This window comes from Nematolebias whitei, chromosome 23 (assembly GCF_014905685.2).
Source record: "Nematolebias whitei isolate Nwh7 chromosome 23, NemWhi1, whole genome shotgun sequence".
Lineage (NCBI taxonomy): Eukaryota > Metazoa > Chordata > Actinopteri > Cyprinodontiformes > Rivulidae > Nematolebias > Nematolebias whitei.
In genome coordinates this window covers 8673221-8697895 of record NC_056520.1, presented here as the reverse complement: position 1 = coordinate 8697895, position 24675 = coordinate 8673221, and the positions used below count along the sequence as shown (strand labels likewise).

Genomic DNA, 24675 nt, shown 5'->3' with positions numbered 1-24675 from the left:
CATACTTAGCTACATCTACTAGCATATTTAGCTACTTATACTAACATGCTTAGCTACATCTACTAGCATATGTAGTAACATACTTAGCTACATCTACTAGCATATTTAGCTACATCTACTAGCATACTTAGCTACATCTACTAGCATATTTAGCTACTCATACTAGCATATTTAGCTACATCTACTAGCATACTTAGCTACATCTACTAGCATTTTTAGCTACTCATACTAGCATATTTAGCTACATCTACTAGCATATTTAGCTACATCTACTAGCATATTTAGCTACATCTACTAGCATATTTAGCTACATCTACTAGCACATTTAACTACTTGTACTAACATACTTAGCTACATCTACTAGCATATTTAGCTACTTCTACTAATATACTTAGCTACATCTACTAGCATATTTAGCTACATCTACTAGCATATTTAGCTTCATTGGTTCCTCTGACGGTGAAGCGATGAACAACCTGAACAGCTCTGAGGTGTGTCAGTATCTACACAGTAACGACACACAGGTGGTGTTTTGTTAAAAGAGGTGGGACACAATCTTATTGACCTTAAAGCCGACAGAGTCCAGTCAAAGCCTTAAAGTCCTCCATCACTGAGTTTGAGTTAATTACAGAGAAAATCATAAAACTGAAGATGAACACATACCATAAAGCTGTGACCTCCATACACTTGAACTCAGACCTGATGTTCTCGTCACTGTTTTCAATCCTTCTGAGGGTCCGGCGTCTCTTCTCCGGTGTTTTATTGTAGTCCAGACACAAAGCAGGATGCAGATTTTTCTCCGTCGGCTGTTTGTCAACAAAGTGAAATGAGCACACATACTGCGTTTTGGATGGTCTCTTCAAGTTCACATTTTTCAGCCACATTCTTCTTAATTCCTCATCTGTAGGCAGGAGATGGAAACTGTATCGCTTTCACAGGAACACTCTTTTTGTTTTGGGTCCATGTCCAAAACTCTGTTGTTGTAGCCACCAATTTAGTTTTGTCTGGTTGTTCTGCAGCTCTGAACGTGAACACAACAGGTACCTGAACGCAGCACGGCTATTTTAGTAAACTTTACGGTTGTTAAATAAATGCGAACAAAACAAAAACAGAGTTTTATCTGCTAAACTGAATGTAAATTGCTTTCAAATAAACCGCGGGCCATTCTGCACTACCATAGTTAACCAATGCTTACTGCTACTTCCTGTCTGACAGGAAGTAGTACCCAGAATCATTTATACAGTAGAGCCCACATGAATAAGTGGATACATGGATGTTGTAGTTTTACTGCTTGTTTTAGTTTCTTCTCCACAGATCATTAAAGAATGTGAGATCAGTGATTTTTATTGTGGATGCAATTCACAAGTTGACCACTAGATGTCACTAAAGTCCACACAGTTCTCCTTTAGGTGTTTTTTTTTTTTTTTTGGGGGGTGTAATGTTTGGTCAAATTCCCCCTGTTAGTGAAGCTCTTTGAAGCCGCCTGATTGGTTTATTCTCGTCACTGAGATGTAACGATAATAATAATAATTTAGAAATTTTATTTTTAACTGGAGTTGTTATGCTCCTCAGAGAACGCTTAAGAAACTTCAGAGATTTCTCCGAACGGTTCCTGGGGGAAACGTCTCAGCAGCACAAGCAGATTCTGATCCGGATGGGCCTGGAGAACTTCTGTGTGGAACCCTACTTCTCCAGCCTGAGGAACAACATGACGGAGCTGGTGGAGGTCCTAGCTGCGACGGCTGCTGGGTTGCCGCGGCAACACTACGGCTTCTACAGGTCGGAGACGCTCGCTCACCGTTTTGCATTTAGCTGAATCTAAACCCGAACTGATGGTGTCGTCTGTCGGATGCAGGGAGCCGTCCGCGGCCTCGCCGACCCCCCAGCACGGACCCGTGTCCCAAGAGGTGTCTCGCCATTGCATCATCCTGGCCAGGTTGCTGGCCTACAGGACGGGTCAGAACGTTCCCCAGAGTTTAACTGCTCAGACGACACGTTTGGAAACTTGAGCTGTTTTAACTGAAAAAATGTAATTTTGATTCCAGAGGATCCAAAGGTGGGAGTGGGTGCCGTTATCTGGGCTAAAGGGCGGTCGGTAAGGTCTTCTTTTTATTCACTTACTACCGTATTTTCCGCCGTACACGTCGCACCGCCCTATAAGTTGCATCTGTTATACGTCACCGTTGACAACCTGGAAATGTGGGCGTTGCTAAATGGCGGCTGCGGGAGTGTGCACGGGAGGACTTTAACAAGACTTTAACAAGATTAACACTTAAAAACAATTATTTGTTTGCTTGACATTATGTATGTATGTATGTATGTTTTATTTATTCATTTCATTTCATCCAAACAACAAATATAATACAATTTAAAGAAAAGAAAAAAGATATACAATCACCAAAATAAAATGAAAGGCAGCAGAAGAAGAATGAATTCTTATAATATCTGCCCCTTGTCCCCAAAATATATTCCAAACAAAATTACTATACAAAAGCAAGATGAATTTATATTAAAAAAAAAAGTAAAAAATAATAAAAATAAAAAAAAATTATAGTAAAGGTGTGTCTCAGTCTAACTTGCATTTCTCCGGGGCGGCGCAGCAAACTGAAACTGGTTTAACAGTTGCACCAGGTGAGCTGGACGTAGGTGACAGGCTATGGCAAGCCAACTGTGTCATTAATAGCCATTTTTACCCATTACATGATACACTGCCTGGCCAAAAAAAAAAGTTGCCACCTGAATTTAACTAAGCAAACAGGTACGAGCCTCCTATTGGATAATTACTGCATCTTTCAGCTGCAACAAGTTATTTAACCCCAACTGGTGCAATGAGTTGCTTCTCATTTCTTAAACAACCGTGTGGAAAGACACATCACGTGGTCGTGGAAAAGATGTCAGTCTGTTTGAGAAGGTTCAAATTATTGGCATCAAGCAGAGAAAACATCTAAGGAGATTGTAGAAACTACTAAAACTGGGTTAAGAACTTTCCAATACATTAATAAAAACTGGAAGGATAGTGGGGACCCATCGTCTTCAAGGAAGAAATATGGCCAGAAAAAAATCCTGAATGATCGTGATCGGCGATCACTTAAACATTTGGTGAAATCAAATTGAAGAAAAAAACAGTAGCACTCAGGACCATGTTTAATAGTGAAAGTATGAACATTTCCACACGCACAATGTGAAGGGAACTGAAGGGATTGGGACTGAACAGCTGTGTAGCCTTAAGAAAACCATAATCAGGCTACCCGGAAAAAAAGGCTTCAATTTTCTAGGGAGCATAAAGATTGGACTCTGGAGCAATGGAAGAAGGTCATGTGGTCTGATGAGTCCAGATTGACCCTGTTCCAGAGTGATGGGCGCACCAGGGTAAGAAGAGAGGAAGGTGAAGTGATGCACCCATCATGCCTAGTGCCTGGTCATCGATTCAAGATCTTGGTGAAAAATTAATGCACCACTGGATGGATATAGATCTTGCCACGTTGCAGAAGTTTATCGAAACGATACAGTGAATGCATGATGTAATCAAAGATAAAGGCGATCCAACGAAATATTAGTGAGACTTTTTTTTTTTTTTGGTGGCGACTTTGTTTGGCCGGGCAGTGCACAACGGCATGCCATGCTACTCGAGTGCCATCTAGTGGCTGAAAATGGTAGTGTTCAATATTTTCTGTCGGAAAGAATGAAAACGTCATATCTCAGACAAAAATTGGTTTGAAAATGTGGGGAAAAATCCATAAATATGTCGCTTTGGCGTATAAGTCGCAGGGCATGCAAATTATGCACAAAAAAAAAATAAAAACCCCGCAAAATACGGTAGTTAAAATAATATTTGATCACTTGTACGTTAACGATGATTCAACGTTCTCATTCGCAGGCTGGCTGCTGCGGAACCGGACGCCTGTTCTTGGTCGGCTGCGGGTACAACGCCTACCCCGCAGGCTCGAAGTACGCCGAGTACCCCCAAATGGACGACAAGCAGGAGGACCGTCAGAGACGCAAGTACAGATACATCGTCCACGCCGAGCAGAACGCCCTCAGCTTCAGGTCAGCTTCAACGCTCGGCGGTGAAAACGTTCGGCGGGTCTCGTCTCGTCTGACAGAACCGGTGCGTTTCAGGGTGCGGGACATCAAACCGGACGAGGACACCGTGCTGTTCGTGACCAAGTGTCCGTGCGACGAGTGCGTCCCTCTGATCAGCGGGGCGGGCGTCTCGCACATCTACACCTCCGATCAGGACCGGGACAAAGACAAGGGCGACATTTCCTACCTGAGATTCAGCGGTCTGAAGGACATCGGCAAGTTCATAGTGAGTTTGTGCTCCTTTTACTTTTTAATTAGAAGAATTTACCGTACAGGCTTTAAATCTTTTCTTTTTTGTCCCAGTGGCAAAAGACTCCTTCAGCTCACCTCACCAGTAAGTTGCATCCTGCACCTCCGATTACGTTTTTTTTTTTCAAAAGAAAATCAATCCGTATTCTCAGATTCTGTTGTCGTTTCAGACGGTTGTGTTGGGAAGCACAGCAGGCCGGCTGAGCAGGAGAGTCCCAGAAACAAGAAGCTGTGCACCAGAGAGGCGCGCTGATTCATCTACAGCCACTCGTCCTCCGGGAAACCGCTAAAACCACGTTATCGGCACAGATTTCTGCAGAAACATGTCGGGTGGGGTGGGTGGGGTGTAATAATAATAGCTTCCGTTTGTCAAATTGGCTTAATTTATAAATTTGTTCGTGACAACTTTAACAGCATGAAGGTACCGTAATTTCCGTACTATAGAGCGCACCCGAATATAAATTTTTTTTAAATTGATGTACTGGCAACATACACAAATACGTACAGTAAATGTTAATTTTTTTTTTTTCATAACAACGCCTTTAACACGGCTGGTAAAAAAAAAAAAAAAAAAAAAAACTACAACACAGTAGCCTACCAGGAAGAGTCACTGAGCGCCATCTTCATATTCCTCCTGCTGCAAGCTTGTGCTCTGCGGAGGCATGCGGGGACCCCCCCCCCTCCCGGTTTAATTGGTTCGACTGAGAGCTGTTCTGCAATTTCATTGGTCAGATTTTTTTTTTTTACCTTATTTATACAGGTAGTCTCTTAGTTTATATCTTAAATTCATATTTACTGTTTATTTTTACACTATATTTTTGCTATCGTTTGGCGAAACTGGGACCGTGTACACAATTTCGTTCCACCTCATGTGCCACGTGATGCGAATGACAATAAACCTTGACCTCATTGAGTCACGAGGACCCACTCCCCGAGAGAGACATGTATCTGGCAGCTATGTGAGCGTCCGGGTGAGATGAAGCTAAATGGTTTTGGCTGTAGGAAGCTCGTTAGCCCGTCAAAAAAATAAAATAAATTAGCTGCAGCATTTTATAAACCACGGGAAGCATGTGCAAAAAGTAGCGGCTTATACACCGGAAATTACGGTACTTCTGAAAAGGATGAACGGCTCGTAACGTGGGAAAGCTTACTACCCCAAACAGGATAAAATCTGGATTACAAACTTGCACACCATTAGTCAATTTTTAAATAATTTCTTAAATTCTTCATATATTTTTAGACTGTAGCGCCATCTGCTCCTACGGTTTCCTCGTCCAACAGACAGAAAGGCTTCGGATCGTTTCAAACAGCGGTGGGCACAGCTAACCAAAATGTTAGCTTTGCTACTGTCCAACCAGTAAAAAAAAAAATAGCGAAAGCTAATGCTAAACCGCTAACGGGGTTGCCACTCCGCGTCGCAAGTCTTCGACTCCTTCCTGTAGAAGCTGTGTTGACTAATCACATCGTGTTGTGTGTAGTACGAGCGTACCCCCGCAGGGCATGTTCGCGCAAAGCTCAATTTTTACGACCGCGTACGCGGTGTCGCACAATAAACTGCCCGGCGACACCATTGTATTAAATTCCCCTTCTTCCCTGATCTGGCCTTTTCTTTTGTTTTTCCAAGAGGCAGTGATCTCTTCCTCCTCCGTTGATGCCATGACTGAAATGGTGAGAAATGAAGGAATTTGTCACGAGCAAATTAAACTCAGGTCCAGCATGGCTGCGGGAGGGTCTGGAGATTTCCTGGTGGGCTGGTCTGATGTGTGGGCTGCAGGGCCAGCGCTCCCCGATTTTTTTTTTTTTTTTAGATCTTTTTATTAACAACATATAAACACAGAACATCGCTGAGGCTGCCAGCGCTAGTTTTTTTTTCCCGACCCGTCAATCAATCCAGAAGACGTGTCAGCAAACGACCAATCAGCAACCTCAATTTGTCCCGAAGGTAAACGCCCCTTGTCTGTGGAACTGACTGCAGCTGCTCGGGGTGTACGCTCGAGTATGAAGTCTGAACTCTCTGCGTACAGTACGCACGTACGTTCGCGGGAGTATACTGGGAACTTAAGACACGCCCACAACAGACGAGAACAAGCTTGAGAATTCAGTTACCGGACTTTTAAGTTGGTGAATCATGATTCAAAGTTAGCAAAAAAATTGCTAAATGAAAAAAAATTAGTCCCGCTATTAGCCGTTAGCGGATAGGGGAACTGTGCCCACAATTAATTTTAAACAAACGGAACGAGTGAATAGAAAATAAAGAAACACCACAGTATATTTAAGGGTTCTTTTAACTGTTCAATGTAAATCTGTTTTATTTTTCTATAAAATTTAGGTTGTAAAGAATAAATTTATTAAAAGATTAAAACTATTTGCTACGGCACTTTACGCTGCGGCCTCGCGCCGTAGTTTGTTAGCGGCTTGTTGCTGCGTGAAATTATTTCTGAACCGAACCATTTTATTCTCGGTACGAAGACATTGTCGCCTTGTGGAGGTGGAAAAACATCTGTAAAACCGAAGAACCAAACCGGTAGATTTAGAAAAGAAGTGGTTTTCAGACAGTTTTCTTGGTGTCACTGTTATAATTTATTTATCTACAAAGTTTAGGATTTAATTTCCATCATGTGGTCGTTTTGTCTCTGTCAGTGCAACAGTTTTTATTCCCAAACAGATCTGTAAACAATTTAACAATAAAAGCACTATTTTATTTTGAAAACCTATAATAAAAACACAGAGACGGTGCGTTCCCATCGTTTTATTTGCAGTGACTGTGGCATCGTGTGAATGATTGAAGTTACCAATTCGGCTTTAAAGACACAAAGCTGGTTGGTTTACGTTTGCATTTCATTTTATCCAAAGTAACTTGTTTTAAACCAAAAATACTAAAAGAAAAGTTTTTATTTTTTTTACCATCAAGAGAAAAGAAGCCCAATGGCAATTTACAGCTTTTGATTCTGTTCCCGTTTTCTAAATTTAGGCAGGAAAAAAAGTGGAAAACCAGTTGATGTCCATTGTTTTGCATGAGAGCCATGCAATAAATGCACAGTGAATAATTAAATGTATTAAAAAATAATAATCTTGAAAATGACATTTAATTATTTAATATCATTTAAAAAGTACATTTATTTATTTAATGTGACATTTAATTAACTGTGTGTTTAATTAATGATGTATTAAATAAATTACAAAGGTACATTTATATATTTAATGGGACATTTGTTTATTTAATAATTTATTGGTATATTGAATGTATTAAATAATTAAATTATACATATTTAATACTATTAAATTACTAAACAATTAAGTGTCCCATTAAATAAATAAATACCATTAAATAATTAAATTATACATTTACTTATTTAATGGGACATTTAATTAATATTTAATGTATTAAATGGGGCATTTATTGGAACATTTATTTATTTAAAGGGGCATTTAATCGTTTAATAATTTAATGGTATATTCAATGATGTATTAAATTATACATTTAATTAATGGAACATTTTTTTATTTTACGGTACATTTATTTTATGATGTATTTATTTAATTTTGTCACATTCCACCCTCCATACACATTAACCTTGCTTTATCTTAATTTATTTTTTGGCTTTTGCAATTCTTACATCACTTTTATTTTATTCTGGCAGAAAAACTACAGCCGTGGAAAGTAAAACTACAAAAAAAATATTTAAAAATTAACAGCGTAACTCAAATATAGTGAGTCAAGAGGTTCATTGCTTAATCAAAACAAATATGTTCTGTCCAGAGCATATTTTTAATCAAAATAATTAAGCTCCCCCAAGAAAGAGACGGTAAATATGAACAAAAGTGGGGAAAACCAAAGAAGGCACCACTGAATCATTTCCTTCCTTTTAAACCAACGATCGGACAAAACATTTTTTTTTACAGTACAGATCGAAAAAAGGAGCTAAACAAAATAAAAACACTTAAGCAGACTTTGTTTTCAGCTTTTCTACCTTCAGGTTCAACGTTGTCACAGAGCACACACTGTACATATCAAGAAATTATAAATATATAAAAGCATTGATGTTAGGATTTTTATTTTACAGAAAGTGCTGTCAGAGATCGGCGGAGGGAACCGGTAATTAGCATGATCGAAGCTTAACGTACCGACATCACAAAATAAAGGCTCTATTGTTAAAATAATGGTTTAGTTGGTGATTTTTTTTAATATTTGGCCAACACTTAAAGGCTTATTAAAATGGCACAGGTTGATGCTGAAGCCTTTCTCCTCCTTGTTGAGCTGATTGTTTGTAGGAAGTCTTTTAAGTTTAAGAAAGAGGAAAAAAAAAAAAAGAATAAATCACTGGCTATGGCCGTACATCACATATTTACCTCCCCTGAACAAAGGGACAAAATTACAATTTTCATGATTTGTATCAACTTCATTTAAACATTAATGTTGATTAAAACTTCAAATCCCATCAGCCACTGGGACAGTTTGGCCAAAGCTTTCTAAAGAGATCGTTCAGGTCTTTTGAAGTGGACGGATTATGAGCAATTATTAATTTAAATGTTGTAGATAGCTCTTTGAGCAGGTTCAGTTGGAGAAATTGAGTTTACGTTTGGCCAGACTGACGAGCTAATGGCTAGTCTGAGCAGAGACCAAACCAAAACGGACGGCTGGCGGCTCAATTTAACTCTAGTGTTTCGTGCAAATGCTACTTTATAAACTTAAATCAACGAAACACTGACAGCAGAGTAAACGTTAATAAAATAGTGTTAGCATGAATTGCTATGAATCGTCGATCCGATCCCGAGTTGCGTTTTTTTTCCCTCCAAAAAATTTAATTTCCATAAACACCCTTGTAAACACGGCTCAGTTTCCAGATAAATTGTTATCCACACGGAAACACAGAAAACAATCCAAAACACTGTATGTGGGCGCCACAACACTGCGAAGAGAACGTGTCGAAAAACAGGGAACAAGGCGTAAATGTAAACAGGAAACGGAAGACGGCTAGGTTAGGGGTGGGGCTATGACATCACAGTTTTCAAAAGGTCGTGTTTAGGCCGTCGCATGACGACATTTCCAAGTGAACGCAAAGCTGGAATGATAAATTGTTTGCGCTTTCACGAGCTGAGGCTGTTCAAAGCGCTATCTACAACAGGTAAGACGTTAATTGTTTTTATGCTTTCCGCAGCAATCCACTTCAAAATATCCAAACTGTCCCTTTAATGACCGCTGGTTTCTTCAAACAAATCAAATCAGCTGCGAGCTGTGGCACTAAATGCTACAGATGAAGGGGAAAAAAAAAGGATTTATGTAAACAATTCACAAAATAAAGGTCGATGATTAGGAGCTACTCTCGCAAGAGTTCTTAAACCAACAGAGAAAAAAAGATTTCTTAAATAACCATAATTTTTAATGTGTTTTTTTTCCTAACAATAAAAAGATGTAGAGAAAAGAAAAATTTTAGTTTTATTTTTTTAGGATGTGGGTTTTTTCATTTCCCTGATCTGTTTGATGAGGTAGGTCTTCTCATCGTTGAACTGCTCGTCGTCCGTGCGATCCTTCTGGAAGTTGCTCAGGAAGTCGATTAGTTTGGTCTGGTTCTTGAGCAGGATGTCGGTGATGGGCTGCGTCTTGTTGGGGTTCGCTACGAACACCTGAGCACAAGAACAAGAGTTGCGCTGTCACCAAGTACTCCTCTACGTTAAAGCAATGGTTGACATGGATGATGACGGAAGTGGGACGAGACACTCCGTCTAGTGGCGATGCTTGTGTCTACACGGTTTCATTCATCTCGAGTGGATCAGACGTTACGGGCTGGACAACAAAGTTCCGTAGAACGTCCACCTTTCCACGGTCGTATAATCCATTCAACCTTTATTTAGACAGATTAATCCCAATGAGCCTCGGGGACTCATTTACAAGAGAGACACTGAATTTTAACAAATAGCGATGACAACAGTGGACAACAACGACGATCATAAAGGACGTGTACAATTTTTTTTTAATAAGTGAAAATAAAATGGTATTTAAAAGGATAATTAAAAGGAAAAGTAGCAAAAAAAAAAACCTGCTAGGTTATAAAGGCGGTGTCGAAAACTAAAAACAGGAACACGTCTGCGTTGGTTTTCCCAGGAACTTTGCAGATGTTTTGAAGCCACTTAGAGAGGTCAAGGTCGAGAGCTTCAGACCTTTTTGTAAGATATTCCAGGAAACGGGAGCGGAGTAGGAGAAGGTCCTTTTGTCTAGTTCAGTTGAGGGAACACTGCAGGTAATGATGTCCTGAGAGCGCACGCTGTAGCCGCACTCACGCCGAGACATGTAGGAGGAGATGTATGAAGGCAGCAGACCAAGAAGTGATTTAAAGATGAAAATGTACCAGTGAGAGAGTCTGCGTGAAGTTAATGGTGTCCAGTTAACCAGTGAATACTGGGTGCAGTGGTGGGTACGGTAGTTACAGCCAGTTATGAATCTTAGTGCACTACGATAGACAGCATCCAACATCTGCAGGGTGCTTGCATGAGCGTTCATGTAAATAATGTCACCGTAATCAATGGAGGGAAGGAAAGTCACAGATACAAGGTGTTTCCTAGCATTCAGGGTTAGACAGGATCTGTTTCTGAAAAAAGAAACCCAGTTTAACTTTCAGTTTCTTTACCAAGTTTTCCACATGAAGCTTAAAAGAGAGATGTGAGTCGACCAAGATACCCAAATATTTGTAGGAATTGACAAACTCTATAGGGACACCATTTCAGGATAAAATCAGAGGAAGAACTGCTGGGACCGACTTCCTTTTTGAAAAAAGCATCCCTTTGGTTTTGTCAGCGTTTAGGACAAGTTTGAGACGGAACAAATCTGACTGGATGTCGAAAGCGGACTGCAAAAGCTGGAAAAACAGTAACTGTTTTAGCTTGACAATAAATGTGTCATCAGCATAGAAATGTAAGGACTTCACACTACCTATGTAGATTGTAAAGAGGGTGGGTCCTAAGACAGAGCCTTGTGGTACACCATTGTTGACTTTTACATAACTGGAGGAAATACCATTATTTTGAACACATTGCCTCTGATCTGAAAGATAGAGAACCAACCAATGATACGTTCAGAGAAACCATACCATTGGTATAATAATAAAAAGGTTGCGCACCTTGAAGACGTGGAAGGCCTCGAACTGGATGTTGGAGCTTTTGTCTCGCAGCAGATTCATCATCAGCTTGAGGTTTTCGGGCTTGCTGATGTAACGCGTCATCACCGTGAAGTTGTGTCGGTCCAACAGCAACTCGCCCAAGAGCTGAAGAGACATTTGTTTTGGCTTTATCAGACTGAACGTTGTTTTTAACTCGAGTCGACGCGGGAGGCGGAGGCTAACCTTGAGAGACTGTCGCTTCGTGACGTAGTTCTCGGAGTGCAGCAGCTTCTCGTAGTCGGCAAACACCTGCAATCAAATAAAACCCATTAGAGTTTACCAACAGCTTCTTTTATTAAAGTTTGTAAAAGGACTGTTGACTTCAACTCGTGTCTAATTTCAACCGGAGCAGCGTTTGGCTTCGGTATTGATCCCATGGTGGCGTCTCTTGACAGTCTTCTCAGAGACGCCTGTCAACAAAGACGCCAGTTCTGTGGAGTTGAGTCCCCCCGACCCCCTACGCGTGAAACGGTCCCTCTGCTTTGGGAAACAGACGGCATGAGTGCAGCTTTGTATCAGTGAGACAGGAGAAGGCTTTTCATTGGTTCAGATTTCCTGGAAATCCAAGCGTACTTGTCAAGAACTTGTCAAAACCTCGACGACTTGAAGTTTCTCTTTGGAGCTTTCTGAAAGTGCCCCTGTGACACGACCGATACCCGATCTCTGCGTTTGCATTTCCAAATCAACAACAAGGTGATAATCTATGGGTTTGTGGTGTTAGGCTTCCCTTCAGAGTCATGGTTAGCACATGGACTAACTCTTGAAAGGATCTCTGGTTTGTTGGAACAATAGACAACAGTTGATAAACAATTGTTTCAGCTATAAAAACAAGACAGTAAAAATATTGTGGGCCGTTTAGGTTTTGTAATTTTCAAAAATCAGTGATGCACAGACGTCCCCATTGTATTTACGCTGCAATACATGCTGGGTAAATTACATCCACAAGTTGCTCTGACGTGAGCTCCATTCAGCTTGAACGAAAATTTTAGACGTCTGATGCTCACTCTTTTAAATTGAATCAGAGGGCTACAGTATAGTGTTAGATTATATCTATATATATCTATATATACATCTATATATATCATATCTATATATATCATATCTATATATATATATTATATACAGTGTTTTAAGAAGAGCAGTGGTGCAGATCACTCACAGAGTCGTAGTTTTGGTCGAGGTACTCAGCCACAAGCACTTTGTGTCTCGTTAGGAGATCCTGGGAACAAAAACAGTCTTGGTTAAAAAAAAAAAAAAACAGGTTAAACTTTAATAATGCTTAAAAAAAAAAAAACAATACCCTTATTTACCTTAAAAGTAGCGAAGGCGTCAGAGGCGATGTCGAAAGTAGACATCTCAACATAGCTGAAGAAGTTGTGGAAGTCTTCGGAGTGCAGAACGATCCTGGCGAGCTGCTCGTGGCGGATGCATTCCCTCAGCATGATCCCGCAGTTCAGCGCCACCTGGGGTGTCTCGTACCTTTAAAGACGCACAGAAGAAACGGATCAGCCACCTGGTGGTACCGAAGCAAGCAACCTGTCGGGTAAAATCTTACTCCTTACATACATAGCTCTCAACAACCCAACACTTCACTCTCAGACTTTAGGTTTACGTGTGGTTCCTAGAGTTTCCAAAAGTAAAATGGGAGGAAGATCTTTCAGTTATCAGGCTCCTCTCTTGTGGAACCAACATCCAGTTTCTGTCCATAGGGCTGACACATTATCCAGTTTAAAGACTCAACCTTTAGATAAATCACATTGAGCCTCGAAGACTCATTTACAAGTGAGATCTGTTTAAGTCTTTCCTTTTTGATAAATCCTATCGTTAGGGCCAGCTTGGGTTTCCTGAAATATCCATTAATTACACTGCTGCAGGACAAACTGACTACAATTCTATTGCCATCATTAACATGTTTTTGTCTTCAAAAACGACACCTGTACCATAGGAACTACACCTGAACCATGAAATACACTTGGACCATAGGAACTAGACCTGTAACATAGGAACTACACCTGGTCCAGACATTCTGTGTTTGTTTCCAGTTGAGGCAGATGGCTGCCCATCCTGAGCCTGGTTTTAGTCCCACTGGAGGTTTCTTCCTGTTAAAAGGGAGTGGTTTCCTCCCACCATCTCCAGTGAGCTGCTTAAAGATGACAGAGTAAAGTTTGGACTCCATCTTCTGCTTTCCTTAGATAAATTTAACGAACTGGTGTTCATAATGTACCGTATGTGAAAACACTGAACTATAACAGAAAGTTAGATTTGCACCTGGACCTGAACGGGACTTGTGATCTGGACTTGGGTTTTCTCATGGACCGTGCCCTGAGATGACTTATTGGTGCTTTATGGATAAACTGAACTGAACCCGACCCACCCTTTGAGCAGAATGAAGAGAACCTCTTGGTGGGAGCAGAAGTATTCGACGGTGGGGCTCCTCGTCCCGAGCTGCCTCCTCAGGATGTTGTTGAAGATCTGACACACGTCTTTCTTGCCCTATAAACACAGAATTGAACCTTCAACCTCCTCCTGTTTCATTATCCTCTGTGATTTGTCTGAACGAGCAGATCTCGTTACGTTTCCCTCACCTCGAAGTCTATGACTTGCAGGTTTTCTACAAGAGAAATGAGCAGGCCGCTATTGTACAGCTCCTGGGCTAACTGGGCCACCGTCTCAGTCTGGGGCTCCTTATCGTGGCTCCCATACAGGATCTCCTTCATGGACACCAAGCACTTGGACACCTCCTCAGAGGCCTGCAGAACAAAAACCACAAGGTGAATAAGAAGTAGGGAGATAACGAAGAGAGTCCGTTTTCATTTAAAGATGAAGAAGCGCCTCGGAGGGAGTGAACTTTGTTGATGGTGAAGTGGCGCCGTCACCGTCGAGCCCCCGGAGGTCCAGGGGTTTACAGGGGAACGCTCGGCCTCACCTACCTTATCCGTCTTCTTATCGTGTTTGACCAGGATGGCCAGGTTCTCCTTCAGGATCTTGACGATGTCTGCGGGACTCTTGTGGGATTTACCGAACAGCGGCATGACGGACGAACACACAAACGCCTTGAAATCTGCGAAACACACACAACCACGGAGCGTTAAGATGGTCAATGGACAGTACTTACATAGCACCTTTCTATCTTATCAGACACTCGAAGCTCTTTACAACACAATCTGTGCCTCATTTACTCGTTCATACAGCACTTTTATTTTATTTTTTCTCTCTGCACTCGTTCAAGGCGGACACATTTTCCTCTCCCTCCCCTGTTCTCCTCTTCCTCCTGCTTTTTTGCTCTCTCTCTGTGTCTCGGAGCTCCTGCTGCACATCTTCTGAACGAAAAATACTATTATGGATCTGGTCAGCTGGACATTCAACGCAATTAACAAAATATTTTCAAAAAAAACGACAAGGTCCTGGAGAGCCCTCATGTCCCACTGAGACTCACGCTGCAGGATATGTCATGGACCCGTTGGGGGTGTGGGAGCTGATGTGATTCAGTTCTGTCTCAGGAGGACGCTGAAGACATTTATATAATTGGATTCATGATAGCAGGCAGGGTTCCTGCTTTTTGGCATTGGCGGGTTCCTATGTTATCAACTTTTGAGGAAGACATCGGAAGCAGTTTCGTCCATGACAAAACTGCCAAGTCTGTGTGAAAGTTTGGTTCGTGCTACGAGTACTCAAAATCAGCTGATTTACGAGTTAAACCGTAAGATGGAAGTGATTTTTGATAATTGCAGGCCACCTGCGGCTTCTAGGATTCGCCAGCATGTTGGAGTCGACCTTGAAAGAGGCTCATAGCACGGATCAGCGGAATGCCCATAAATTTGACCATTTTGGATCTTCAAAGTTCCAGCAGGACTCAAAGCTGACAGGGAAGAAACTGTCTGCCTGAAGAAAATCAACAATTGTGACTTATCTGAATCTGACCCCCTGGTTTGGCCTTGAAAGCAGGCCGACTATCAAATTTCTCCTGGGACATGGGTAAACTAAGGGAAAAGCTTTGTCTATTGCACAAATCAGAGGCAATGAGGGGTCCAGTGTCTTGCCCAGGGACACTTCAGCATGTGACTACTGGGGGAATCAAACTAACTCTCCCATTGGAGGGCGACTACTCTAACCACTCAGCCACAGCTGCCCTGACGATGGCCGCAAGATAAAAATTAAACCCCCGGCATCCCCGATGCTGAGAAGGAATGTAGCTACAGCAGTTTCGATCGTTCCTTGAAAATATTAATATTAGAACCAACGTTCCCGCGTCGACTTGTAAAAATAAAAACTGTACCGATTTCACTCCTATCAAACGTGAATTACACTCTTCCAGTTTTAAAGGTCTCTTTTTGTTGTCGTTGTTCTTCATCTAATCGGACCCGACCGTTTTACTGAACCGCCTCACACCCACACCTGATGTTAAAGAGAAAAGCGACGAGTTTACGTCTTTGTGAGAAAACGACACCGTTCTACTCTGAGGTAGAACTTCCACAGAAGTCTCGCTCCGAGCCGTACGGACGAGTCTGGATCAGCTTAAAAGCATTTGTATTAATTACAGTCTAGAGAAGTCTGCAGCCAGGGGGTGGCCAATGGTGGCCTTGGCCCCCATAGATTATACTTTTAAGCAGTATATAAAAACTAGAAGGCATAGTTTAATGTGTCCTCATACAGAAATCAGTGTTTCCCCCAGTTTACTTGCCTTGACAGGGCGCTCATATCTTCCATGATTTTTTGTCAACGGCATTTCCTTCAAACCCATTAAAGTTGTAAACATTTTTAACACAGCTGATGTGAGTGGCTGAGAGGAAGAAAAACAAAAAGTTATGATAAAAAAAATTTAAGCTGAAGTTAAAAAATCCATATGAAAGAAGCCACTAAAGTATGAATAAGTATTCACTTTAGTAATTTTTAATAGGATGGAAGTATAGCTTTGTTTTTGTGTGAACGCTGTTATTAAGCATTCACACTATTGTTTTCCTGTTTATATTATTCCTGACTGTTACTATCCGTACCTTTTCAGCATCTTTCTCGTCCCGCAGTTTTCAGCTAATTCAACAAATCGTATCAAAACGTTCGGCTCTTTCAGGACAATCCTGCTATGACTTTTGGTATTGGTGCAACTTTAGCTTTTTGAAATATTTACCGATAACCTTTTCTGACATTTCTATCTCGTAGAAAATGAACTGAGCTCATTTTCCCTCCTTCACATCTTTAGATCTGTTTACAACCTTTTACTGCTCCTTTCACATTTTGTTCTGCTTCAGCTGCTTTCCTTCTGCAAATCTAAACTTTTTTTTAGCTAATTTCAGCAGTTTTTTCAGCTGTTTTGTGCTCCTTTCAGATTCTTTCTGCTAACTGCAACATGTTTGTACTTCTTCTAACTTCTTTCTGCTAATTTCAGCTCGTTTTGATCCTTTCAGCTTATTTCTGCAAGTTTCAGCTTTTTCAGTTGTTTCAGCTACTATTTAGCTGTTTTGATGTTAATTTTAGCCTTTTCAGCTAATTCCATGTTTTTTTGCACACTTTTCAACTCTTTTCAGCCTAATTCAGCAAAAATGTGCCCTCTCCACTTTTTTCTTGTAACTTCAGCTTCTTTCTGCTTTTTAGCTGCTTTTCAGCTGTTTATTCTTTTGCCAACTTCATCTTTTTCAGATAATTTACACTTCTTTGCACTCATTTCTGCTTCTTTCAGCCTAATTGGACAAACACATGTTCTTTCTGCTTTCATATGCTAATTTAAGCTTGTTCTATCGTTTTAGCTACTTTTTTTTTTTTTTTTTTTAGCATTTTTTAGCCAATTTCAGCTGTTTTCCTAGTTTTTGTAGTAATTTCTGCTACTTTCAGCCTAATTAGCTTCTTTCTGCTAATTTCAGCTTATGTTCCTTTCAGCTTTTGTCTGCTAGTTTGTTTTTTTCTGATATTTCAGCTACTTTTCAGCAATTTTTTTGGGCTAATTTTCTAATTTTTGTGCACATGTCTGCATTTTTAAACCTAATTCCGCAAAAATATGTGCTCTTTATGCTTTCTTCTGCTAATTTAAGCTTGTTCTTCCATTTCAGCAGGATTTTAGCTAATTTCAGCAGTTTTTCAGCAATAAACATTCACACTGCATTTCCACAGGAATTGTAATTCCTCTAGTTTAATGTGGGATACTTAAATGAGTAATTATATCTAGTTCAGGCAACATATTTCATTGTTTACATTTTCTACATGTGGAATAAACTGAATGTTTTATTTCCCCTCTTTATAAAAAAGGTCTTAACTTGTTAAAAGTGCAACAATTTGTTGAAAAACTTTGAATATCATAAGGTTAGTTTTTATTTGTAGTATTTATACTGCGTTTTGCCACCTTTACTTCAAGCTTCGAGTACATTTTCAGGCACTCGCTTTGTCGAGTTCTCGAAGAAATCGAAAGATTCAGGAGGAAGTTTCTCAATCCAGGTCAGCTCAGGAACAACTTGTGACCGCTAATCCTCATGTGACGGAGCTTTAACCTCCTCTACCTTCACTCCTCCTCCTCCTCACTCTTCATCTTTTAGACCCAGTTTATTCCATCCGATGCTCAGAAAGTTACAAAGTAGTTGACGAACAAAGACAAGTTTTAAGGCTGCAGTTATTTATTTCAGGAAACAGGAAGAGGAAAAGCCAGAGCCACTAAACGCTCAAATCGAAGCAGAAAAAAAAAAAAAAAAAAACGTTTCTTTCCTTTTCTGTGAGTTTCCTTTAAGGATAAATCACCTCCTTATTACTTGTTTGCTCCAACTGTTAAAAATCTTATCGTGTTCAGACCTTTATGGATCAATAAAGAACATTTTTGAGATACTACAGTTTAAAAAAAAAGGAAAAGAAACGAGGCTGCTCCTGTCATGACATCACAACAAAACAATTTCGACTTGAAGTGTCGAAGGACGAAACGAACAAGGAAGAGTTTGAAACAGAAGGAACACCTCAGCTTTCATCTTTTTTAATCTGATCGTGCGTTTCCTGCCTTCTCGCTCTCACGGTGACGAAAAGAGAGTAATTATTAAAGGACTAGGTCCAAAAGGTCGACTTTAATGGCCGAGTAACGGCGCTTTAAATCCTTGAAAGCACAAACAGCTGGTTACTGCGAAACCTTGGCTCTCTCCCTCTCAGTCTGGTTAAAAGTGACCAAATGTTACGTAATGAGATTAACTGCCTGCCGGACCTGAACACACACGTGTGCGCTCTGTTTTAACGGAAAGAGGCGACGACGGACCCAAGATTTGGCTTTTAAGCTGCAAACTGGAGAGACGATGGGAGCTTTAAATGCAGGCGCACAACAAAACGAGAAGGAACTAAAACACACGATAAACTGATCCTTCTGGCTCCACTGAAGCTCACAGGAAGTATTCCACTGGAAGGAGCTCCAGATCTACAATTTTCATAGTAAAATGTACTTTATCTCATTTACCAGATGTATAAACATACAAATACACACGAGTGTCTATTTGAGTACTCGCGTTTCTTTCCAACAGCTGCCAACAACATCCTGCTTTGACTTCCTTTACGTTTGTCTGGACACAAAACAGGAATTGAGGGTTTGAAATCAGTCGATTTCACCCAAACCTTAGAGTAAAGGTCAAACACACGAAATAAAATGACGACGGCTACAACAAAACCAAAAGATGAGAAAAGTATGTAAACAGTTAGACATGAGGTACATTTTGAATATTGATAATGTTGGGAGGAAATGCCAGTTCTTCAGGGCGTTGGTTTGTTACAGTGGTGGGTACGGTTCGTTATAGTGGTGGGTACGGTTCGTTATAGTGGTGGGTACGGTTCGTTATAGTGGTGGGTACGGTTCGTTATAGTGGTGGGTAGGGTTCGTTATAGTGGTGGGTACGGTTCGTCCAGTGGTGGGTACGGTTCGTTATAGTGGTGGGTACGGTTCGTTCAGTGGTCTGTACGGTTCGTTCAGTGGTGGGTACGGTTCGTTCAGTGGTCGGTACGGTTCATTCAGTGGTCTGTACGGTTCGTTCAGTGGTCGGTACGGTTCGTCCAGTGGTCTGTACGGTTCGTCCAGTGGTCGGTCCGGTTCGTCCATTGGTCGGTACGGTTCGTCCAGTGGTGGGTACGGTTCGTTCAGTGGTCTGTACGGTTCGTTCAGTGGTCTGTACGGTTCGTTCAGTGGTCGGTATGGTTCGTTCAGTGGTCTGTACGGTTCGTTCAGTGGTGGGTACGGTTCGTCCAGTGGTGGGTACGGTTCGTCCAGTGGTGGGTACGGTTCGTCCATTGGTCGGTACGGTTCGTCCAGTGGTCGGTACGGCTTGTCCACTGGTCGGTACAGCTCATTCTGTGGTAAGTACTGTACTCGCATCTCTCTTTTAAGCTCCACATGAAAAACCTAGTAAGGAAACTGAAAGTTAAACTGGGTTTCTTTTTCAGAAATAGATCCTGTCTAACTCTGAACGCTAGGAAACGCCTCGTAACTGTGACTTTCCCTCCCTCCATTGATTACAGTGATATTATTTACATGAACGTTCCTACAAGCACCCTGCAGATGTTGGATACTGTCTATCACGGTGCACTAAGATTCATAACTGGCTGTGATTATCGTACCCACCACTGCACCCTGTATTCACTGGTTAACTGGACATCATTAACTTCACGCAGACTCCCACTGGTACATTTTCATCATTAAATCACTTCTCGGTCTGTTGCCTTCATACATCTCCTCCTACATGTCTCTGCGTGAGTGCAGCTACAGCGTGCGCTCTCAGGACATCATTACCTGCAGTGTTCCCTCAGTGAGGACTGAACTAGGCAAAAGGGCCTTCTCCTACTCCGCTCCTGTTTCCTGGAATATCTTACAAAAATATCTGAAGCTCTTAATTTTGACCTCTCTAAGTGGCTTCAAACATCTGCTAAGTTCATGGGAAAAACTAAAGCAGACGTGTTCTGGATTTTAGTTTTAGGTTCATTCCGTGGTCGGTGCAGTTCATATTCTGGTAAGAATTGGTTAATTTGATGAAGCAGTGCTAAACGAGACTATCCAGACTGGCTCTGGAAGGCCACTGAATCCAATTCTGGTCGTCTGTCAAACAAAGTTAACAAATTATCCACAGGAACACAGCCTGTAGAAGAGCACTGCTTTCACAATAAAAGCAGAGCGCAGCAAGCTAGCGCAAAGATTTGGAAAACACGTTTGCACACGAAGATGCTCTTTGTGACGCCACTACAGACCATCGAGCTACCACAGCATACATGTGTGAAGCAGAGGGCTGCCATCTAGGGTGCCCGGGGGGAACAGATGTGGGGGCTCAAAGGTTCAAGGTTCTTTATTGTTAGTCACATCACATGTGGTACATGAGGTGGAACAAAACTGTGTACACAGGCTCCCAGTTCACCCAACAATAACAAAAATATACTGTACATTGTAAATGAAACAGTACTAAGGGTATAAAATATAAACTGAAATACGCTAAACACTTCACAGTGCAAAACGATACGTCGAACAACAGCAGCACGAACATGAGTCTGTGTGAGTAGAGGAGTACGAATGAACACGGCAGCATGAAAGAAATTGCAAAGACCCAGCAAGTGGATCCAGGGTGCGGCTGAGTGGTTAGAGCAGTCGTCCTCCAACGCAAGAGTTGGGAGTTCAAATCCACCGGCAGTCACACGCCGAAATGTCCCTGGGCAAGACACCGAACCCCTCGTTGCCTCAGATGTGCGTCCCATCGGTGTATGAATGTGATAAAGCTCTGATTAGTCTCTTTAGAATAATTTGTTCAATTAGCTCTGTAGAGATCTAGTATAGAGCTGTATGAATGGGTAAATGAGGCACAGATTGTAAAGTGCTTCGAGTATCTTGATTAGATAGAAAGGTGCTATATAAATACAGTCCATTTACAATTTACCAGGTGTGGGCTTCACCTTTCCCACCCGCATTTAGATGTTACAGTCAGGATTTAAACTGGTGACCTCCCGATCACTGAGGTGCCACCACTCTCCTAAAATAAAACCACCGCACACAGTTTAACCACAAATACTTTTTTTAAATGGTATGGTATGGTATGAAGTTTATTCATTTTAAAAAAAGTACAAAACAATTCCATAACAATATATAAAAAAGATACAAAAGATTTAAAATGAAAGGCAGCAGAAAGAAGAAAAAATCTTATTATATCTGCCCCTTTTTTCAAACAATTATTTCAGACATATTAATTTTCAAGTAACAGAACAAAATGAATAACTTTCTAATTTTTCTAATTCTAATAAAAAACACACACTAAGCTACTTCATATATACTTTTTTAACAATCTAGATTTGATCTTTTTCTTAAATGTACACATTGACTTGACATTTTTAACATCACTCTCTAGACCATTCCACAATCCAACTCCTTGGATTGAGGTAGACCTTCCCTTCAGACTAGTTCTGAATTTTGGTTTGACAAATATCTCTATCCCCTTAAGATTGTAACAACTTTGTCTTTTAACAAAATTTCTTTGGATATTTAATGGTAATGTGTTATTTTGAGCCCTATACATAACTGATAAAATACTATAATCTACCAAATCATGGAACTTCAATAACTTCAGTTGATAAAATAATGTGCTTGATGGGTGACAGTAATGCTTTCTGGTGATGATTCTTACAGCTCTTTTCTGTAAAATAAAAATAGGTTTTGTAAATGTTTTACACGCTTTCCCCCAAACATCAATGCAATAGATTAAATGTGGAACAATGATTGTGTTATACAACATGTACAGAGCTTTATCATTTAATAATTCCCTGACTTTGTATAGTACTGCAATAGATTTAGATATTTTTATTCTTACAGAATTTATGTGATTTTTCCATGTTAGCTGTTCATCAATGATTACACCCAAAAATTTCATCTCATTAACTCTACAAATCTCAACACCCTCAATTTTAAATGGATCATCAACAGTTTTCTTTTTGTTACTAAATATCATGTATTTAGTTTTATCTAAATTTAATGATAATTTATTAATTTTAAACCAAGTTTGTATTTTATCAAATTCTGTCTTCATCAGTTCCAACATCCGTTTTACATCTTTACCCAAACAAAAAAATGTGGTGTCATCTGCAAAAAGGACACATTTGAGGAGTCCTGATACATTCACTAAGTCATTCACATATAAAATAAATAACTTTGGTCCAAGTACAGAGCCTTGAGGAACTCCACAAGTGATATTGCACAAGTCAGATCTTACACCATTTATTTGTACAAACTGTTTCCTATCTTTTAAATAGCTAGATACCCAGTGTAATGCTGGTCCTCTTATACCATATTTATTTAATTTTTCAAGGAGAATAGTGTGGTCAATAGTATCGAATGCTTTTTTTAAATCAACAAAAATACTAACACAATACTGTTTTTGATCGACAGCAGTAGTTATTTGTTCCATTATTTCCATGAGAGCCATTGATGTAGAGTTTTTTGCTCTAAACCCATACTGACTGTTACTTAGAATGTTTTGTTTAGTAATAAATTTATCTAATCTGGTCACAAACAGTTTTTCTAGAATTTTTGAGAATTGTGGTAATAAGGATATTGGTCTATAATTATTGAACACACATTTATCACCATTTTTAAAGAGAGGAACTACCTTAGCTACTTTCATATTGTCTGGAAATATTCCTTTTGAAAATGATAAATTACAAATATATGTAAACGGCTCGATAACATAACTCATTATGTCCTTTACAAACATCATATCCATGTCCACCCAGTCTTTTGATCTCTTATCTGTAAGATTTTTTACAACATTCATTATTTCTTCTTTGTCAGTTCCATTAAGAAAAATACTGTTGTCACAACCTTTAACTGAATGGTTCACATTATTGTCTACTTTTGGTATTTTAGCTGCAAGGCTTGATCCAATGTTCACAAAATGACGATTAAATCCATTTACAATTTCATTTTCATCATGGATTTCATTGTCATCCTTCAAAAAATATTGTGAAATACCTGTTTTTGCTTTATGACTTTTCAGAACACTATTTATTACTCGCCATGTAGCTTTTTGTAAATTTGCATGGTGGTCTTGCTCTGAATGCTCCTCAGCCACCTGCTTGAGGATGCAGGATGAGTGGAGTCCTTCGTGATGCGGAACACCCTCCCCCTGCATGTTAAGTGTAGCGGTCCGAGGTGGTGGGAAGGCTGCTCCCCACAGTCTTACGTGCATTTAATTAACTCGTTCCTTATTTTTGCAAACAACTCCTCAGTTTTCATAAGGTTAGCGAAGAGAGAGAAAAGGCTGCTTTTTATTTTAACACCCTTAAAGCTAAATCTCACGCCTCAAACAAGAGGTCCATTATTGCTGCTTATAGTTTTATTTTGAAATGTTGCTACCGGAAGTAGCCGCTCTTCCTCGAGGCTAGCTTGACGTCACTCGCTCAAAAGTAGAAGAAATGACAACAAAAACCGCACAACACGCTCATTTAATGAGCAGCTAACGAGCCACAGATCCCGCCGCGGTTGGAGGAAGAGTTGGTGATAAAGTAACCGGAAGTGAATAACGCAGAACAGCTCGAGACGTTGTGATTTAACACGGCTACTCCCCTACAAACTGCCTTTTTTTTTTTTTTTTTTTGCTTGACAGATTAAAGCTAACCACAGCTGTCCGCATCATCGCAGAAACAGCTGCAGAGAGGAAGGGAGGGGTGGGGGGGCCGTTACACACATTTCAACCCTTAAAGTTACAAACCCTGTCAGCGGCAGTAACGTCGTAGGTTAACCGACATTAGCTTGTTACTTACAGCGAGGAGATGTTTGGCGTCTTTAAACGTCTCGGACGCTTCTGTCCCGAGTCGTAGCGCAGCCGAGCCTCCCAGTTAGGCGTCAGAGTTCCCGCCGGGGGTGTTTGTTGGCACCGAACTAAAAACGTGAGCGATACAATTTAAAATGTGAGGAATCTGTCGAGAAGGGAGTGTAGAATTCCATCTGTTCGCTCCGAGACGGAACGACAAGCTCACGCGATGAGGATCTAACGCGGCTTCCGGTAAGGATTTTCACAGCAAATTTCATGAAGGCCTTTTCTTGGCGAGAGAAAAGGAGCAACGATGTCGATTGAACAAAAACTTACTTGCAATTAAAATAAAATTGAAGTTGTAATTTAATATGAATTTTATTACCGCTTGTGCTTTATTCGACTGTTACCTGTAAGCTTTTAATTTACAAAGCGAATTGTGCAACTTCCGGTTATGGTTGCTC

At 40.5% G+C, this 24675-nt stretch overlaps 2 protein-coding genes across 2 annotated transcripts in view; one reads left to right on the top strand and one right to left on the bottom strand.

Moving 5' to 3' along the window:
- Nucleotides 1-4631, top strand: part of cdadc1 (cytidine and dCMP deaminase domain containing 1) — a 10406-nt gene extending 5775 nt beyond the window's left edge. The window contains exons 5-11 of the mRNA XM_037696441.1: nt 1573-1779; nt 1856-1956; nt 2046-2095; nt 3878-4047; nt 4120-4309; nt 4387-4417; nt 4503-4631. Of these exons, the coding sequence (XP_037552369.1) occupies nt 1573-1779; nt 1856-1956; nt 2046-2095; nt 3878-4047; nt 4120-4309; nt 4387-4417; nt 4503-4585 (832 nt within the window). The 3' untranslated portion in view covers nt 4586-4631. The remainder of the gene's footprint in view (nt 1-1572; nt 1780-1855; nt 1957-2045; nt 2096-3877; nt 4048-4119; nt 4310-4386; nt 4418-4502) is intronic.
- Nucleotides 4632-9722: 5091 nt separating this feature from the next.
- On the bottom strand, nt 9723-24444 carry cab39l (calcium binding protein 39-like). The gene is made up of 9 exons (XM_037696442.1): nt 24222-24444; nt 14417-14547; nt 14072-14236; nt 13861-13979; nt 12797-12965; nt 12646-12705; nt 11670-11735; nt 11448-11591; nt 9723-9957 (listed from the first exon to the last, which is right to left on the bottom strand). The coding sequence occupies exons 2-9, from the start codon at nt 14516-14518 to the stop codon at nt 9778-9780; spliced, it is 1005 nt and encodes a 334-aa protein (XP_037552370.1). The 5' UTR covers nt 14519-14547; nt 24222-24444; the 3' UTR covers nt 9723-9777.
- Between the last annotated feature and the right edge of the window lie 231 nt (nt 24445-24675).

Excerpts from the sequence above, each read along its gene's own strand:
- cab39l (XM_037696442.1), bottom strand. The coding sequence starts at position 14,518 with ATGCCGCTGTTCGGTAAATCCCACAAGAGTCCCGCAGACATCGTCAAG. Across the intron at positions 13,980-14,071 it reads TGCAAGTCATAGACTTCGAG|GGCAAGAAAGACGTGTGTCA; the intron begins GTGAGGGAAACG and ends CTGTGTTTATAG. Across the intron at positions 11,592-11,669 it reads CGAAGCGACAGTCTCTCAAG|CTCTTGGGCGAGTTGCTGTT; the intron begins GTTAGCCTCCGC and ends ATGTCTCTTCAG.